Source organism: Bicyclus anynana, chromosome 13, assembly GCF_947172395.1.
Source record: "Bicyclus anynana chromosome 13, ilBicAnyn1.1, whole genome shotgun sequence".
NCBI lineage: Eukaryota > Metazoa > Arthropoda > Insecta > Lepidoptera > Nymphalidae > Bicyclus > Bicyclus anynana.
The window spans coordinates 14,273,869-14,295,059 of record NC_069095.1 but is presented as its reverse complement, the minus strand read 5'-3'; the positions used below and the strand labels follow the sequence as shown (position 1 = coordinate 14,295,059).

The 21,191-nt window shown below is 40.7% G+C and overlaps 1 protein-coding gene across 1 annotated transcript; it reads left to right on the top strand.

The window, feature by feature from the left end:
- Nucleotides 1-734: 734 nt before the first annotated feature.
- On the top strand, nt 735-12,648 carry LOC112044144 (organic cation transporter protein-like). The gene is made up of 9 exons (XM_052885042.1): nt 735-1,253; nt 1,892-2,170; nt 6,460-6,661; nt 7,141-7,619; nt 8,178-8,332; nt 8,923-9,182; nt 9,459-9,807; nt 10,809-10,990; nt 11,449-12,648. The coding sequence occupies exons 1-9, from the start codon at nt 1,075-1,077 to the stop codon at nt 11,602-11,604; spliced, it is 2,241 nt and encodes a 746-aa protein (XP_052741002.1). The 5' UTR covers nt 735-1,074; the 3' UTR covers nt 11,605-12,648.
- The last annotated feature ends 8,543 nt before the right edge of the window (nt 12,649-21,191 follow it).

Below are 21,191 nucleotides of genomic sequence, written 5' to 3'. Positions count from 1 at the left end.
TCTGACACTTCATGGATCTTTGTCAGATAGGATTAGCTGACTTGGTGTTATAAAGCAACACCTAGGACAGGCTTTGTTCTGTAGGTACTAAACTAGTCTCAAGTTTAGCGCCTGCCGGTTACCACACGCCTCGTCTCCCAAGAGTTTGCATCATTTCATATGCAGGCGTCTCGACATAATTCATATCAAAAGGCCTAATCCTCCTTTGGATTATCCTTCGGAACTTTCCTTCTAAGTTCCGATGTTACCGACGTATCTAATCTATTGATCAAATTATTGGAGTATCTGTGACTGTACCTGTGCTCAAGGAATCTCTTAAAAGTCTCAATGTTGTGTACAGTGTTGGTTTTCTGGTCTCTGAAAAGCTCAAGCTCAATAACGCCTGCACTCGGCGTCGAACATGCGCGTACAAAAAATTAGTAACTAACTGTAATAAGGAAATGTCAATGTCATGGCGTGTCATCAAAATCAGCGAACTTTTCCATCAATTACACTACGTACGAACTACTGCAAATAATAATGATGATAGTTACGAAGTCCAGGGTCACATAATCGAACTGAACGCCATGAAATTAGTGAGACTTAAATAGTTTCATGAATAGAATGAAAATCAACGCCGGCAGCCGCGGCGATGGACGGGTTTCGCAACCGCCGAGTCATCGACTCATCAGGTACTTCACTGTCAAGTTAAATTACATGCAAACTAATTTAATGCTTCGCCGACCGATTTGAAATCAATCTAGTAAAATCAATGGTGGACAAAGATAAAAATAACTTTCGAAAGTAAATAACGTTGAACAAATTGAAATGAAATCTCGTACATGTAATACTTTCATTACGATGGGTGGCTTCGACCGGTTTACTGTTACATTACGTACACTGCACGAGCGTCGACTCGCACACTTTAGAAGATGAATACCGAATCAAAATATTGTTTCTCGACATGAGATTAAAACTCGAAAAACAAGGTTGTCGTTATCGCAAGGCATCCGCCGGCGGCGATAACGGTGACGCGGCCGAGCACCTGCACCTGCAGTGTGTGCCGAGAGCTGCGCGTGTGTGGCTGAGCGCGCCATGCCGACCGCCGGTGAGCCCGGCGCCCGCCCTGACGCGCGTGACCACAGAGCTGCAGCCGACGCCGACGAGCCGGGAGAAGCTCCTCGCGCTCTCAACGACGCACAGCACGCGACGCCGCACAGTCACGATGGGAACACGAGGATTAACTCAACGGAAAGTGGAAGTTGCACTACAAGTAGGGATGCAAACGATACATCGATGTTTAAAAACATCGATGTATCGTTCATAAACATCGATGTTTTAACATCGATATTGATAATGTTATCATCGATGAAACATCGTTCATCGAGAACGATGTTTTTTTAACTATATTTTTTCAACGCCATCTATCTTTTTATAAAAAAAATCATTGGCTACGAAAAATAAGATGGGATTGAAGAAATAAATTAGTAGTACTAGTAGTAGTAATTCAGTCTAGTGGTATTTAACAAAGGAATTATCCTGAGTATGATCCCTGTAAACAATAGAAAATAATTTTTGTCTTTTTTGTTTTTGCTGAAATAATGTTGCTACTATGTTCAACGTTTTAATGTAAGTAGATTCACTTCTTCTCCTTGGTGTACATATTCTTTGGTTAGCAGAATAACATACCCTAATATTAATTTACTCATTCGCATTCTTATGTTGTCTGTGACGCCTAGCACGAATTGTTGCTAAGTTTAAAACAATGACAATCCTAAAAATCACAATCCTAAAAACATCGATGTATCGTTCTTAAACATCGATGTATTTAACATCGATGTTTCAATTTTAAAAATATCGATGTTTTAATATCGATGTTTATTATGAGCGATGTTGCATCCCTAACTACAAGCTTTAACGTAGATAACGAAGCTGAAAACGAAATACCATCCGATTTAGGAAGAAAAAGATCTGCAAACAGCAAAGACTGGACCGCTTCAAGCGATGGGGACAAGGACGGTACAGACAGGATATATAAAGACTCGGGCGAGGCGCTGGAGCTGGCACTGCTGCAGCTGGGGCCGTTCGGGCTGTACCAGCGCTACGTGCTGTTTCTGCTGCTGGTGCCGAACGTGCTGGCCGCCATGCACTCGCTCAACTACGTGTTCGTCGCCGACCAGGTGCCGTTCCGGTGAGCACGCCGCTTTACTGCAGATCGCATGACATGTGGAGTGAGCTGATGAATGCATTACGAAAACTTGAACGAACTTATCCTAATAGCTATACAAATCATTCCCACTTGGAACGATGACGAGGCTGATCCTTTGCACAAAAAATGAGCCAGCCCTGCTGTTAAGGGAAGGTCAAGGAGAGAACGTTGCGACCAAATCCAAGACATTCTCATTAAAGGCTAGTAGGGATGATTTTTTTTTTTAGAATTTTTTAGAAAAAGAAAGTAAAAATACAAAATATTGGGGTTCCTTCTCTACATGCAAAGTATGGGTATCAGTATTGGTATTTTTGTGCATTACATAAGGGATTAAAGTTACCTACCTACCTTAATCTACGGAACTTTGGCCGGTTTTTATTTTATTCTAAGATCTATTAAAGTATGCTGTTTTATAGTGATAAGGAAAATCTCAAACAGGTACAAAACGTCCGTTTGTTAATGTTTTTCCTCTAAGAGGAATTCTTTAATGTCAATGTTTTTACATCTACAAAAATACTTCTGACCGATGTTACTTTAGTATTTTGGTAATACTTTTTTTTGGAGTTTACTCCTTAAGAATCGATTTTTTATATATAAGGCGCCCGGTATGAGAAAAATCCGAGGGGTAATACCAACTGAACTAACGAAAAAGTGTCACGTTTTTGGTGCGCATCTTTAGTGCGCAACTTTCTAATTTAGCTGTGAGTGTATTGAGACGTACATAGGGTATGCTGTGTAGGCGACTATACCCAGCGCCGGACCGAGGTAAATTTTAGCATGGAGCGAGATCCAATTATGGCGCCTTTCCTGTTTGCTCCTAACATTATATACTAGGGACGTTTGAAAAGTTCGTAGCCTAATTTATATCGGAATGTCATACATTTTTAACCGACTTCAAAAAATCGATTCGATTTGATTCAAGCCGTTTAAATCATAAAGATTTTAACTGGATTTTCAGATACTTCTTTCAGATACGGCTTTAAGTAACACAGCACTAACTTGGTACCGCCTTCAAACTGATCAGAAGGTAGCACATACGGTTTTATGTTTCGCTTTTAATTTAATGGAAACTTTTTTATGATTTTAAGGTCGGTTGTTCTTTTTTATTATTTTTTATTAAATTACCCTCATGTTAAAGCTACATTATTCAATGTATAGCTATATTAATAGAATAAAATTTTATGCATTCGTTACGTTCCCCACGCGATCCCTTCAAACAAATCGTGACTAGGTACTCGTATTTTTTAACATGAAAAAAAAATCGAGTATCTTAATTTTAATAATAAACTTAATCACTGCAATGAAGAACTTGAAGAAGAAAGGTTTAGCAAAGGCTGGTGTAGAATAAAGTTCGCGGCCAAAGACCGCGCTTTTTTCGCGCTTGGGTAAAATGCCCAGCCATAGTCACAGTCAGAAGCCCTATTACAAACAACCGGCCGAAGGCCGGTGTAGTATAAAGTGCGCGTTTTTTTCGCTTGGGTAAAATGGCAGCGTTTTTTGCGCTTGGGTAAAATGTTCCAAAAAGGCAGAAGCAGTTTTGCGTGTTGGAAAAGTAATGGTCTTAGTTTTTTGAGATTCGCGGGATGTAATTACGGTGGATTACTAAAAAAAGGCGTAAATATAAACTCTGCTTAATAGTGAAATCTGCTGCGATGTTTCAGAGGACAAATTAAAGAAAAATGGCCATGGTCATTGAGAAGAAAAGTTTTGTTTGTTTCTTCAGGATAATTTGCGAGTTTCTGCTATGCTTTTAACAAACGTGTGAAACGTTTGTTAAAAGCATAGCAGAAATTCATCAGTATAATTTGGAATTCTTACCTTACCACCATATTCATATGATCTAGTCTCGTCTCCATCAGACTTTTATCTATCTCCGCAGCTAGAAAAAGCACTTATCGAGTTCAAAATTTTTATGAAAGTTATGCATTTTTTACGAGTTTAAAGAGAAAAAATAGCTGGTATAGAAATGTTTCCAGGCCAACAAAATAAGTGTATTGAGCTAAATAAAGTTGAAAAATAAATTAACTAAAAAATTATAGCTTTGTAGTTTCCTGGTTTACTTAGGCTACGAACTTATGGAACGCGAAGATTTTGACCATACTCAGACCAATTGAAAATCAGGCACAATACGCATGTCATTTCATAACTTATTGGAGTTTACTCCTTAACAATCGATTTTTCATTTAGACCCCTCGGTACGTTTTTTGTGCGCAACCTATTCTGCGCACCTTTCACCGTACGTAGCCGCCATAGCGTGCACATGCCTAGCGCGTCCGGACGCACGTGCACGCTGTTGGCGGGCGCGCACGCAGCACTGCACCTCAGTTGCGCACCTTTCACTTTTCAGGCGTTGCTATTGAAAAGAGTAAACTCCATTCGTGCGTCGGAGCTGACACACTTTTTACTTACCTCATATTTTTTGAAAATTTATTCTAATTGCTTGAAAAATATTTATAAAGTTATTATTTCTTTAAAATAATTTTAAAATCTTGACTACAATCTCATCTGGTGGTAAGTAATGATGCAATCTATAAGCTGGAAACTGGTTAACTTGTAAGTAGGATAAACATCCATACCCCTTTCGGTTTCTACACGACATCGTCCTGGAAAGCTAAATCGCTTGGCGGTACGTCTTTGCCGATAGGGTGGTAACTAGCCACGGCCGAAGCCTCCCACCAGTCCGTCCATCTGTCTTGACAAGCCAAGGTCAACCCTGACCGCAAATTACTCAATGAGCACTCACTACCCTTTTTCGGTGTGCAATTTTAATAAAACGGCAAGTTCAGTGTCAGTAGCTTAAGTTACTCTTTAATACTGTCATAATCGGTCCAGCCGTCTCATTAGCCAGAACAAACAAACAAAGAACAAAAGATAAAAACAGAGATTTAGAAATAAGTACGTACCTACGAGTTTAAACATGCATTCAATATAAAGCTGTTAATTTAAAGTTTCGTACAGACACGTTTCGACACCACAATTTTATTTATTTTGTATGTATGAGTAGCTGTATCTATAGATTCCTTATCTTTATGGTCCAGAGTTCGTGTTTCTTAAGCGATAAAATAAGCATCCAAGATGCGTTATTTGTTGACGAACTTCCAAATACACAGAGAAGATTCTATGATTCTGTTATGTGAAATAGTCTTTGATAGTTTCCGTGGTAACCGCTATATCTGCGATATCTGCAACACACAGATCTTTGGATATGCTGATAATCTTTATTATCTAATCTGACATTCATCTGATGCTATCAGATTCAAGATGATCCGCCGACATTTAACAACACAGTTATATACCTGTACATTATTAGGTGTCACACACAGCCCGGGGAGGTAGACAGGGGTGTTTAACACCAACCTCTAAGCTTGGAAAGGCTCTACATGAAAAATGTTGCTTCTGCGGAAAGGAGGACAGTTTGAGGCATGATCTCTTTGAATGGCCGAGGGTGCAAGTGACAGCGCATTGGCTCAAGGAGTGGGAGGAATGCGCAAAACCTTGTTGCTCGCGGGCGAGTGAGGCGAGTGGTGAGTGGCAGTGGGGGGCAGTGTGGACTAATGCGCTGACATGCTCCGAACGGTAATGTTCAGAGAGACACAAGCAGAAACTGAACGCAAGAAATGACAACAGATAGGTCAGCACGAAGTAATGCTGGGCGTTGGGAGAGATTATTTTAGTGCGTGAAAGTCGGACCCTACTGTAAGTCTATTGGCAAAACCGTAGGGATTTTTCCTCTCGTTGGGAAAACAAAGATAAACATTTTTGTTTTTAGGGTTCCGAACGTAGCTGCGTAGTACAAAAAATGGAACCCTTATAATATCATTTGCGCATATTTTAATGTCTGTCTTGTTTTCTCCGAATGTACTTCTTCAATTCTTGTGGCAAAAGGATGACAACAGATACAGGGATGTAATAGTAATAGGTAAAATTTCAATATGGGGGCACTAATGGGGGGTAAGATGGAAAATTGAAAAAGAAACTTTTACAAACTTCATCGTGTGATACATCAAATGAAAGAGGATCTGAAATATGTTTTTTTGTAATTTTAAAATAAATAAAGTTTCCAAGTTATTTAAAATTTTATGATAGATCGTTCGATAACCGAACGATAGGGTTCGAAGGTTCGAGGAACCCTCGTCACGCGAGTTCAACTCGCACTTGTCCGGTTTTTAGAGATTAAAACGCAACAGTATGATAGATTCGCATTAATCGGTGCAAACATCTGACGACGACATCTTCTGTGTACATTTACAATGTGTTGCTTTGACCGACAGATGCGTGGTGCCCGAGTGCGAGGGCGCGGGCAGCAGCTTCGCCAACGCGACGCTGACGTCACTGCTGCCACCCGACCGCTGCCGCCGCTACGAGCCGCTGCCGCCGGGCGGCACCACCTGCGAGCGCGACCGCTTCCACCACAACCGCACCGTGCCCTGCGAGCGCTTCCTCTACGAGACCATGGACACCATATACGCAGAGGTAACGCCGCTGCCGCTACGAGCTTTGGTTAAAGCAGAAAAAACAAAGAAGTCAAGTAAACTCTTAATAAATTCAAAAGAAGTCTTTTCGATTTTTGGCTGAAAGCTTAAACTTGGGCACTGAAGATAAAACTGGGAGGCAGGAACCAGGTCGGAAGTCACATTCAGAACAACGGTTTAGCTGATTCCAGTAAGAGTTAACTGAATCTGGAGGCGAAGGTTGTGATGGAAAGTATTATACAATGATATACTATCAATTATCATCAAAATTAATGTTTAATCCTCAAATTGTGAAGTTCCTTCTGAGTTTTCATCTTTAACAATTACATTTTTATTTTTTTTTTTATTTTTTACATCGATATGACGTAACGCATTTAGAGATTTATAGACTAGATGTGGCAGCAGCAGGCACGTACGTCGGTCTGTAAGTTTATTGCCGTGCTAAATGTTGAACGAAACGTTCTTTTGTGTGTATGTCAGTTCGGGCTGGCGTGCAGCGAGTGGCGGCGCACGCTGGTGGGCACGCTGCGCAACGCCGCGCTGCCGCTCGCGCTGCTGCTCACCGGATACATCTCCGACGGGTACGCGAACGGCCAACTGTTGTGTGTATGTCAGTTCGGGCTGGCGTGCAGCGAGTGGCGGCGCACGCTGGTGGGCACGCTGCGCAACGCCGCGCTGCCGCTCGCGCTGCTGCTCACCGGATACATCTCCGACGGGTACGCGAACGGCCAACTGTTGTGTGTATGTCAGTTCGGGCTGGCGTGCAGCGAGTGGCGGCGCACGCTGGTGGGCACGCTGCTGCTCACCGGATACATCTCCGACGGGTACGCGAACGGCCAACTGTTGTGTGTATGTCAGTTCGGGCTGGCGTGCAGCGAGTGGCGGCGCACGCTGGTGGGCACGCTGCGCAACGCCGCGCTGCCGCTCGCGCTGCTGCTCACCGGATACATCTCCGACGGGTACGCGAACGGCCAACTATTGTGTGTATGTCAGTTCGGGCTGGCGTGCAGTCCGTAGGAATGTTTTCCTCCCCCAAACTTTTGTGGAGGAGGAAAACATTCATACGGACTTCTGCCAGCAGGTAGGGTGAGTTCTACATGCACATAATAACCCTTCATTCCTAATTAACCCTCTTTTTTCTTCTTTTTACCCGACTGCCAAGAAGGATTATGTTTTTCGCGCATATCGTATGTAATTGTAATATTCTTTACCTTATCTTCCAAAACGCTGAACAGATTTATTCAAGATATCATTAGACTCATCTTGATAATCCAAGAGTACTTACATAGTGAAATTAACAAAAACCATTAAATTCCCTGCTCCCGACGATTCTCTCTCCCACTCCATCAGTAGGTTCTCGCGTATTTCAAGGGAACTTCTCTCTTTCTTGATAGCAGAGAATTCCCTGGTACACTACTTTAGGCTGTAACTGTTTATTAACAGTATGTAAGTAAATTGCGTCCCCTCTCGTGTCCACTCTACTGGACGAGTAGTAAGCAGCCGGCCTCTGTCCGCAGCTGGGGCCGGCGCACGGCGCTGTGCGCGCTGGCGGCGTGCGCGGGCGCGCTGGGCGTGCTGAAGTCGTTCATGCCGAACTACCGCGCCTACGTCGCGCTGGAGTTCCTGGAGGCCGCGCTGGGGTACGGCTTCAACAGCGCCGCTTACGTCATGAGTACGTGCTTAGCCCGCCCCCGCTCCCGCCCCCGCTCGCGCTCCCGCCTCTGCTCGTCACAGCGAACGCCAGCAATCTCTGCCAATTCTACCCCTTTATACGATTGCAGTATGACATTCCCTCACACGTAAAACAGCGCTTAGATATATTATAAATCTGCTTCCTACTTTTATGGTCGAAATCTTACTTACACAAAGTAGGTAGGTGGCGAAGCGAGGCGCAACATACTTACATATACACACCCACAAAGCAATTCCTCAACTTACATTTACATCTGCCTTTGTTGGCCCTCGCACTACGTCGGAGGCTAGTCAATAGTTAGGTTAGATTATCTGGATTGGTTCTGGTTCTGGTTATGGATTTGGCATCTAAGCATAATAAAAAAAATTGATGAGCCCCTGGAACGTCTGAACGGAGATGGGGTACAATGAATAGATAGATATGTTATTTTATCGTCGCATAACCGTCCCTACCACCGAGTAGTAATCTCAGATCTTAGAAGTATTATAAGGAGAAGTGAGTGAAGCGATTGGTGTTGGTTCTGAGAAGACGTCGTGACGTTTCCTGACTCGAGCTCGACGCGGTTGCAGTGGTGGAGCTGGCGCGGCCGTCGCTGCGGGTGGCCTTCGCGGCGGCCACCGGCGTGGGCTACGGGCTGGGCGGCGTGCTGTTCGCGCTGCTGGCCCGCCGCGTGCGCCGCTGGCGCCGCCTGCTGCGCGCCGTGTACGCGCCCGCGCTGCTGCTGCCGCTGTACGGGCTGCTGCTGCACGAGAGCGCGCGCTGGCTGCACGTCCGCGGCCAGCGGCGCCGCGCCGCGCGCAACGTGCGCCAGGCGGCGCGCTGGAACAAAGTGAGCGACGTCCCACCGCCACCCCCGCAGCCGGTCGTGCCTGAGGGCGAACTTTAGTATATTCGTGATAGCACGGTACAGTCAACCCACCAGCTCCGATCTCAGGCAAACGCGCTCGTCACTGTGTGCACTCTCCCCCTTCTGGCGCTGGAGCGTTGCAGCACGACGGATCCACCCGCCCCCTACGGATCCGTCACTGGCACCATTGCGATCCGAGCCACGTCGCCTCTTGAGACGTGGTGTCGTAAATGCCGTAAATACTTTATTGTGAATCAGGTCACCATCGACGAAGATCTGTTGAAGGCGATCTGTGAAGACGAGCGAGCGGACGACGCGCCGACGCAAGGGAACCCCTGGCTGAGCTTGCTCCGCTCGCGGGCGCTGATGCTGCGCCTCGCTCTGTGCGGCTGGTGCTGGGCCGCGGTGTCGTTCGTGTACTACGGGCTCACCATCAACTCGGTGGCGCTGTCCGGCGACAAGTACACCAACTTCGCGCTCAACATGGCGATGGAGATCGTGGCGTCGCTGCTCATCATGATGGCGCTGGAGCGCTTCGGCCGCCGCCGCAGCATCTTCGTCGCGTTCCTCGTGTGCGGGCTCGCCTGCATCGTGCCCTACTTCGTCGGTGAGAACCCTTTCCCTTTCCATCGGTTTCATTTACCCGCGTTTCAAATTTCATCAAATTCATTTCTACTTATTTTCATTTATGGCTCAGCACTATTCCTCGTTGTCGAAAGCCACGATATAATACATCGGAAAAATGTCTTTCCAAAATGCACAATACGATAGAATAAAGCAACAGATTTGACTTTATTGTGCAATAGTAATAATAATAATAATAATTTATTTCAGAATTTATTTTAGAAATTATATATTGTTAGTATATTAGTAGGTAACATTTTTATCTTACTTATTAAATTAAATTAGTACAGTTAGTAACATTGGAAATTTTTTTATAATATTTTAAAACAACAATCAAGAACGCCCTATAGCTACTTCCACACAGTGGCCTAGTATCGGGCAGTCGGGCCTAGCAGACAATACCCTTAGGATGCCATTGGTGCTAGCACGTAATCTCTGTAGAAGAGACACGTCTGCAGTGCTCCGGGAGAACCTGCGGGCAAGCATATTTCCCCTCACCGCTAACGACCTGCGTTCACGCTCAATGTCATCGTCATCTCCAAGATAGGTCGTGACAATATGACCAAGATATTTAAATTTATCTACGACCTTCAGAGGTACACCTCCAAGACATACTGGTGGCACATGACGTATCCGTTGTTTCGGTGCCTTAAATACCAACACTTCACTCTTTTTTGAGTTATATTTCAGGCCATGCTCCTCCACGTATGTCCCGCAGATGGAAATCATCCTTCTAAGTCCAGTAATCGAAGGACTGAGCAGCACCATGTCGTCAGCATAGCTAATGTTGTTGACACATATGTCATCAATATGGCAGCCGACACGAGCGCTGCCCAATCTCTCAATTAATTCATTAACATAAAGGTTAAATAAAAGCGGAGAACTTAAACCGACCTGCCTTACACCGCAATATTCATATTAATAGTGAAGGAGTCCAAGATATTAATTTTCGTGATGTCAGCTGGGCTATCTGCTCGTCCGCAGCGCACAGCGGCGCGGGGCTGGGCATGTTCTTCGTGGGCAAGCTGGCGATCACGTTCGCCTTCAACTCGCTGTACGTGTTCACGGCCGAGCTGTTCCCCACGGACGCGCGCTCGTCGGCGCTGGCCGCCGCGTCGCTGCTGGGCCGCCTCGGCTCCGTGCTGGCGCCGCAGACGCCGCTGCTGGTGAGTCGCTCCCTCCGCCACCTCCGCCGAGTGCATGCCCAACTCGCTGTACGTGTTCACGGCCGAGCTGTTCCCCACGGACGCGCACTCGTCGGCGCTGGCCGCCGCGTCGCTGCTGGGCCGCCTCGGCTCCGTGCTGGCGCCGCAGACGCCGCTGCTGGTGAGTCGCTCCCTCCGCCACCTCCGCCGAGTGCATGCCCAACTCGCTGTGCGTGTACACGGCCGAGCTGTTCTACACTCTACAGCTTTTTTTCTTAACTTTTTGTTAACGTTTTGTTAAGAAATTGAAGTTGTTAAAGAATCGATAAGTGGACAAAGATATAAAGTGGTCTGTAAAAAGAATAGGGAGACCAGAAATAATTAGTTAATCTTTTCTTGTTGCTTGAGACTAACAACAACTCCAACAGTGGGTAAGTAGATAAACTTTGCGGTCGCTCAGAGCGGTTGTGTCTGCGCAGAGCGTGTACGTGCAGGCGCTGCTGTACGGCGGCTGCTCGGCGTCGGCGGCGCTGCTGGTGCTGCTCGCGCCGGAGACGCGCCGCGCCGCGCTGCCGCAGTGCGCGCCGCACGCGGAGAGCCTGCGCGCGCCTGCAGCGACGCGCACCGCCCTGTAGCGGCGCGCTCCTGCTGGTCGTAGCCGTGCTGCCCCAGCGCTGCTGGTGCTGCCGCCAGCTCTGCTCGTCACGTTGATCACAAGCGACTCAGACTCGCACGCGACTCCTGCAACGGGTCAATTATCGGAAAAATTAAAATGCTACTGCGCAGCAAATTTGCTATCATATAAGAACGAATGCGCGTTTTCTTTATTTTATATAGTCTTTATTTTCCATAATTTCCATACGTACCTATCTGTGATATTGTATTGTTTTTTTAAGTTGACTTGTTTATAAGTTAGCAGAACCCCGCGTTTTCACCCCCCCTTATAGTTTCCATTCCCGAAGGAATAAGAGAATATAATATCGCAAAAGCCATGGATTTTTTCAAGACAAAAAGTAGTATATATGGTAATCCAAGGTATTACCTATCTTTGCTTTAAATTTCAGCCGGAACCGGTTAAGTAGTTGCGGCGTTAAACAGTAACAAACATCCAAACATCCATACGAACTTTCTAACTCTCACATTCCCTGTTATACTACAGAATACATACCTAAGTGTAAGGATAGGATCAAATTATTAAAATTTTTGATATTTGTTTACATTATCTACTTTTACTTACCCACGTTGTCTTTATCCGACGTCCTGGTTGAGGTGAGTAATACTGAAGTTTTTTTCTGGTTGCATACGTATACCCACCGAAGTTTAAGGGCTCATATTTGTTGGAGGTACTCAACAACATGCATAATATCTTATTATCATTTGCCGCGTTCGAGTAAATCGGAAAATCCCTCTCGTTGGCTCCCCTACTAATACATATATACTAGTAAATGAAGTCAGTACGCATAGGTAATCTATTGTTAAGTAGATACAGGACAAAGATCTCGCGGGATGCACGACGGAACTAGGTTCGAACCCGACACCTCGACTTGGCAGCATTGCAGCAGAAATCTCAACATACTGTGGTGTTCAAGAAGTGCTAATAATAACACTAGTACTTATGTAATATACCTAGTTCGTCGAGGGAGGTTCTTAGGTTTACGGAATAAAACATTTCATACTTGCTCAAGGTTTTTATTAGATACCATGTCCCTACTGTGTGCTGTCCGGGCGATAGTTATCACGACTTGGTGATGTTTGTCCGAAGACTATGCCACAGTCATCATATTCCCGAATTTTATTTGGTCGGATGTTTTGTTTGCTATTAAAGACATACGACATACTTTTAATTGAAAGAAAGAAAGAAAGAAAGAAAGAAAATTATTTTATTTGGACACACACACACATAATACACAAAAGACAACAAATACCTAAAACAAAAGACAGAAATTTTAAAAATATAGTAAACTAATAATTTAAAGATATTAAACTAATGATTAAATTAAATCCAAAAAAAATGATGTGTGTGGTACCAAAATGGTCTCCACTCAGCATGTGTTACGCTAGTGATGGATGCACCAGCGCAGCGCTGGTCTTCCGTGGAACCATGTGGTGACGCGGGCGGAAACAACAAGAAGAAGTGTTACTAATTGATAATTAATAATAAGAACATAATAAATAATTATATATATATACCTTTAAAATTATATTTATATATATACATATATATATATACATATATATAGTGTGTTAAATAAATTATTTGTAGTTGTCAGTGAGAAATATAATATAGAGTAGAAATAAATAAAATTAAATTATTGGGTCCTCAAAACCTTCGCGGAGACTATTTAATATTAATTAATTTTTAAAGAGGGTAGGTGAGGAGCCTGGGATTGGAGACTGTTACTTACCCTGCTGTTGTAAAAGTAAAAGGTATTTTACCGATTTCCTAAACCAGGCTTTGGACTTACTGACATTGCGCATGGGGGGAGGTAGATTATTCCAGCACTTGGTGGCAGCGTATCTAAAACTACCCCGAAACGCAGCAGTAAAGTGTTGAGGTGCTCTCAGTGTCCAGACTCTGTTAGAACGGGCACTAGACTCTTTGTCCCAATGCAATCTATCGAAGAGATATTTTGGTTCTTTGTCTTTAAGAATGCCAAACAAAAGAGTTGCCAAGTGCAATTTTCTTCTAGCTGCCATATTTAGCAAGTTGCCATTATTAATATATGGTGAAATGTGAGATCTGGGAGGGATGTCGTAGCAGTACCGAATGCAAGCATTTTGTATTCGCTGCACTAATCGTTGAGTACGGGCTAATAAGCGAGGACCATACAGTGCATCGGCGTAATTTAATTTTGATAATATTAGAGACTCGCAAACCTTAAGTCGTACTCGTATGTCAAGAAAATGTCGCACGCGGTATAAAATTTTTAGCTTGTAAAAACAAGTTCGGACTACTTTAAGTAAATAATTTTCGAACCGAAGGTCACTGTCAGTTAGAACACCCAAGTTCCTAGTTTCATTTGTACGTTCTAAAACTTCGCCCCTAATACATACTGGGGGAGCATTGTGTGGAATTTTCTCGATACTTCTCCTAGTACCAAGAATCATGTATTTGGTCTTATTTGAGTTTAAGAGAAGTTGATTTGAATCAGCCCAGTCTGCAATGTTCTCTAAGTCTGTATTGATTGCAGTTATACCCTGTGAAGCATTACGAGAGTTAAAAGATGTGTATATTTGTGTATCATCAGCGTATATATGGTATTTACAGGTCTGTATACTGTTAATTATATCTGCCGTATAAATAATGAACAAAAGAGGACCTAAGATAGATCCTTGTGGTACACCGTTTATAACAGGTTTGCGTGTCGAATTAACGTAAAGCCCATTAGGGTCACGTATCTGCACAAACTGTGATCGATCAGACAAATAACTTTCGAACCACTGCAAAGTTTTGGATTCTAAACCATAAAAGTATAATTTTGAGAGCAATAAAGGAATGTTTATGGTATCAAAGGCACGTGAAAAATCTAACAGTACAAGCAAACTTACTTCACCTGCATCTTGAGAAGCTAAAATATATAATTGCCCGAAACTTAGATGCCATAAGATACGAGTGTCATACGTATTAATTTTCATAATTTTATTTACAATTATTAGACATAATATTTAAAAGTACATGCGGTGTGTGTACCCCGGGGCTCCGCCACACCTCGCAGAGCCTATGTGACTTCGGATCACGTCCTGGGTTCGACTCCTGTGTCGGGCTGACTTACTGAACTTTCTTCCAAGAAATGTTCAGTGTTCAGTTCCAAGTCAGATGTTGGTGTGGCGCCCGTGTCTCGGAGAGTACCTACCTACTTCAAGCCGTCGCCCGACTCCCAGTCATTATCATATCAATATCTGATAGTGGTCGTTAAAACTTAACATTATACCCTAAAACCCGTGAGTCCCCGCTGGTGCAGTACAGCGTAGAGGGTAGCCATATCCCCTATTATGAGGAGGGAGACCAGCAGGCTAATTCACTAACTTTGACATATGCTAGTTGATATATACGACATTGAGTTTCTATGTAACAAATGTCATCCGGTGACACCTTTCGTGGATATGTTACCGTTAAATTGTAAAATACGTCAGTTTATAATCTCACTCACGATATTGTAATCTGTCGACATATTGTGAACTGAACTGATTACAATTTAACGTGTTATGTTTCGGTATATTATAATCTATCGAAGTGAAACCGTTAAATTGCAATCTTAAAACGTCAACAGTCCCAACTTGCCCCTGATTGGTCGGCCTTGCAGCAGACCGTTCTGTGCCCACAGAGTTAGGAATGTAACACATACGTCAGTCAAATAAAATATTTCAAGAATTGTGACATCACGGCAGATATGATACAGTAGTAGGTAGATGACATTTTACAGTTGATTTGATTTTTATTTTAATAGGTTGATAATAAAGACCTAATTAGTGAATAGGCCAGCTGATGCTTTAGAATAGGCTGCTAATGATGACGATACACATCACCTCCGTACACACACATTGAAGTTACAATACAATACTACACTTAGCTAACATTCGTTGGATCGTTATACATTCAATTGTAATTTGTAAATCTATTCTTATTTGTACATCAATATTATAACTAAAGTAATAGTAAGTATACCCTGTACGTGGTGCAGAGCTGGTCCCCGACCGGGCGAGGGTCACTCCTGCCCGGACCATCAACTTGTAAGTGGCAACGAAAAAGTGCTTCAGTTTACCCTTTGGATTGACTCGACTAAACTATTTACTGACTTATTCGACTAATTGTTTGCTATTCAGACACATTTAACAGCTAAATTTTACGTTACTCGACTAAACTGCTAATCTGAACAAGGGTATAGTTTGGATTTTGGTTGTTAGCCGCTCACAATACGCGGTTCCGAGTATAGTTTTAAGAGGTGGTCCTCCCGGACTCTTATAAAATATCAGTAATTTCCACCCAATTAACTACCAGTTATAGTTAACTCAATTAGCGACAAAATAGTTTGGCGAAGCATACCTACGTCAGGCTACACGACAATGAGAAATAATAAAATAACTATTAAGTTAATGATATTCTCCATTAAGTCAGATTCCTTCTCACACGATGATGAACTACCGCCACTCTATACTCAGCTGATTAGTTTTTCTTCATTATATTGAATTACCTAGAACCGGATTCACAATCAATGATAATGTTATTTTCGTGTTCCACCAGTGTACCGCACAACACTGGAGCTAGTGCAGTGCGGGTCCGGGGGGTGGCCGTGAGCGCGCCCGGGCCGGGGGCGGCGCTGCTAGTGCTCGAGCTTCTTGAGCTCAGTATCGTGAGACGCTGTCGCCTGCACTGTGCCTGCACTGTGCCTGCACTGTGCCTATCGTCACCGCGTCGCACCCCACGCCTACAGCTCGCACGCATCTCATTATTTACATTTTTCGCACAATATTTTTAGGGTTCCGCAGTCCACAAGTAACCCTTATAGTTTGCCATGTCCGTCTGTCTGTCCGTCCGTCTGTCCGCGGTTTAGCGCAGAGACTATATCTACTGGTGTTAGATTTTTAATTATTTAAATAATTATAAATACATAAGACAACATATAAAAACTCCTTCTTCCAGATAAATGTTTTAATCTGTACTGTTTATTAATGATAATGGTTTTATTCTGAGGTTGGTAGGGTATTGTGATATATACTCTATGTAAAAGAGGCGAACATGCGATTATGTGGCGTGAAGTTTATTTAATTAATGTATTATCCATCTACCAAAGTAACGATTTGTTTAAGAATGAGTAATAAGTTATTTGAAATACCGTTTATACATTCCAGCTTGTGTTATTTTATTCCATTGCTTTTATCAGAAGTGAGAGTACCTACGAACACGATGTCATTACCTACATTAAAGTCGATCTACAGAAAGAAATGTAACGGCATTTAAATGAAGTGTGAATTTGGGAAACAGTGGTTTACATTACGAGAAATGCGATAAAAATCATACGTGTGTACAACCATTAAGTATGTATACCACTGACGGCTATGGGACGCACGCCGCACTGGTCCCGGTAAAAGTATTTATGCGATGTCGGTTGTCGATGCTTACAATATCTAACAAGAATGAAGAAACGTAAACGTAACACACTTATACCATGTTGACGATATTTATGAGCAAAACAGTCAAACAGTCCAACAGCACTCATAAGAGGATATTATTTGAAAAACTGCGAGAGAACAGAGAAGAACGTGTAAATTAATAACAAAATACAAAGATGCATGTGTGGTGTTAGCTGCAGAGTTATATGAGATGGAATCCTGTTGGTTTGACGGATGAGAAATACCAATGATGTCTAAATATATATTAAACTAGGTGTCTGGTGAGTTTTATTAGTTTGATTAAACAGCCTCATAAATTATTCAGTTGTGACTAATATGAAATAAAATTACAAAGAATAAATAATCACTAGGTGAAACTAAGTATGGTTGATAGGTTGTCAGTTTGTCTGGCTTATTGTCAAAACATTTTTGTTAGATGACTATATCTAGGAAACCAAAATCATTTAAGTGAAAAGTACACACACACACACACATACACACTGCTCAAGAAATTAACGTATGAAGACAGACCACTCTAGGGTTGTTAGGATGTAGGACACTGGCATAATGTAATATTGAGAAATCTTAATTATAGAACTACATTACATCCGTTGCTGACATGGGACTAAAATGAATTAACTAAAATATTGTTTTTTTTTGTGCCTGTAACTTCAAACTATACATTTGTTATATGTGAGTTTTTATGACTGAATAACATAAAAATTAAAAATATATGAAGTTTTATGTAATGGTTCAAGTATTATTTTAGGCCTTGATGTAGGTACCTGATAACAAGTTTTGAGACAGCTATTACAATATTTTCAGATAGGATTTGCTTAGATATATCATTATGTAGATTACTGTATGTACTTAATATAAATTTTTTTAAATCTTTTAAGAAATTGGATTGATAGATTTCTTGAAAAATAAATTTGTAGTTATGTTTGAAAACCTATTTAACTATTCAAGCGTTGACAACATGCCTTCAGCCTATTTAGTATAGAACAGTTATTAACAATCTGCAGCAACACAGTAAATGATTCTTATCCATGAATATTATTATATTCGGCTTATCTACAAGAGTACTAAGAGATATTATGATATTCATCTTAATGAAATCTTATAATTAATTAAATTGGAGATTTTTTTTTAGGGTGATATTAAAAAGTTACTTGTGTGACAATTGAGTAATAAATAATTAATTATAATAATATCATTGATCACAAATTGTCTTAGAGCCCAGTCTGTATGGACTTCAAGTAAAGAGACACAGATTGCCATAAATAGGTTGTAAAATATTTGTCTAAGACATATTTTGACAGTTTTGTGGGTGGGTGACGTTGGGCTCTCTTTTCATTAATGGTCATGTGCAGATGTATAGATTCTACATACAAGTAAATTAACCATACTATTGCTGTTGTTTTAGATTCAATCAATCAGTTTATTATTTGCAGATACACTAGTGTATTTAATCCATGTCTCATTTGTTTATTTCTAGCATTTTATTAGATTGCAACATTTTGTATAATTATGAAAATTAGTAATTATTATGGGGTTGTGGTTAGAATTATATATTCGGATGGTTACAATGATATGTGCATAAGGTTTTAACTAGGGTATACTAGTACACTAAAGGTAAAAAAAAAAAAATTAGAAAATTCCTTGGCCAACATATTAAGTGGTATAGGTTTTGAATATAGATTTGTATTGGGTCCTTAGGTAGTCAGTACATTGGTGCATCTACAAAGTGCACGCCACCGAGTTGTTGGTACCTACATGCAACTGATGGGTGGTCTGCATCAAGTATGAATCAATATAGAGACTTAAATCATTACATCAGTAAAATAATTAATGGATATAGCCAAAAAAAAAAAAAAAAAAAAAGAAATTTAACAGAATTAAAAAAAAAAGAATATACTAAAATTAATGAATAGGTAAAACCTCTGATAGCAAACTAGAGGTATATAACAAAGGGGGTGGTCTGGTCTAAGACAGGTTTATGCTACTATTATTACAAAAAAGGGGGTAGTCTGAAGATAATTATACAATACATAGTCAAATATCATCTTTTCTTATCTAGTGATAACTACTAGGATTGGATTACATACTAAAATTATTACAATCATAAATCGCAATATTTTCAAGAAGTCTTTATTATCATTAAAAAAAAAAAGCATTTCTTTAAGAGAAAGAGTCTTTTGTCTGAATTAAAGTAAATTGATAGATTAACACATGTTTAACATTTTATTTCATTTTATGTACCAGGTCTAAGGTTCATTCAATTATAGACTGATTTTCTCTTGGATGCTAGGTATGCTAGTTATGTTAAATTAAATTATTTGTCAAACAAGTATGATATTTATCTGAACGATTAAGTGACTGAGCTATGTGATACTGTGTGAAAATATTTGATTACAGATCCGAGATGCATGGATATTGATTGATGAATATGGGATATATGAGATTCTCATGATAATCATTGGGTTGAACACAGCCCTATTCGACAGTTGACCCAAATCACAAAGATGAGAGAAGTTACACTATGTATTGATAACACACGATTTAAATTTAGTATTTTTATTTATGATATGATGATATTATAATTATGTATTATATTGAGAGTTATTAGTTTTGATATCATATATACATATATTTTAAATATTTGCTCACATCCATGATGTTATTCATTAATTATGACTTACTGATGACGATTTGTGTTTTGGTAAAATTTTAATATAAGGATAGATGTATTACACAGGCCGACACGATTTTCGTTGTCCAAGATATAATTATTTTTTTTCTACTGATTTTGTAGTGCTGATTACGAAATCAGACCTAATTTTATCATATCACATCAGATTTTTAGTAAAATTAATATATTCGCTAGTTTTGATTTTTCAGTGAAATTTTCGAGTTTTGGCACTCTTTCTTTGAATTAAGCGACCTCTCATGAGAAATTACTTCAGTTATAACAACGACACACCTATTTGTAACGCGTTTCGTGGAAATAAGCTGTTATAGTGCCTTTGTTAAAAAAATATATATATATTTTAGTTAATGGTTTTTTTTTTGTTGTTGGAAAACGTCTGATAAACATAACGTCTTCTATAAAGTGTCACAATAGTCCAGATATATTTTGTTACATTTGTTGAAACTTTATGATTCTAAGCAAAAACTGAAAAATTTGTGGAAAATATGTATAATAAATATGTAGCTTATTTTGACTTCAAAATACAAATAAAATCGTGGACTCTGCAGTTTGTACTAATCGTGTTGAACAATTAAGGCAGTGGACACTGGACATACAGCAAAAGACAATCTCTACCTTTTGGTACTACCTATGATATAGTGAAAGCAAGACAATCATACAGATATTGTTATTTTTGCTGTATGTTAGAAGCTTTTAAAGTAAAATTTGTTTTCCTTTTTGTAAAAAAAATTGATGTGATAGAGTAATTGTGCAGGTATTTTTGTGTTCAAAATACTATAAATTACTGATAATTTTTACTGAAATCAAAACAACGTTCAAAAAGTATTCATTTGTCGGCCGGTGTTATCGATAATATTTTAGATAGTATTATAGTATAGTAGTGTTATGACGACTAATATACCGTTATTTGTTTTGTGAATGATTATGGATATATTTGTTGTATAATAATTTCTCTATTGATTATTACACAGCAAAATAAAATAAATAAATAAATATAAAAAGATTCCAACGAATTGATAAACTCCTTTTTTTTTGAAGTCGTTTAAAAATGTATGTATATGTATTTATATCTGATTTTATATTTTGATTATCTTCTATCACATGTCATCTGGAAGTCTAACACGATCATGAAGTCCTGTAACTATATTAGTTCTGAACTTGATGGTGAGGGGTTCGGTGCAGATGCAACACATCATCTGGAAGTCTAACACGATCACAAAGTCCTGTAACTTTACTAGTTCTTGACTTGGTGGTGAGGGGTTCGGTGCAGATGTCACACATCATCTGGAAGTCTAACACGATCACAAAGTCCTGTAACTTTACTAGTTCTTGACTTGGTGGTGAGGGGTTCGGTGCAGATGTCACACATCATCTGGAAGTCTAACACGATCACAAAGTCCT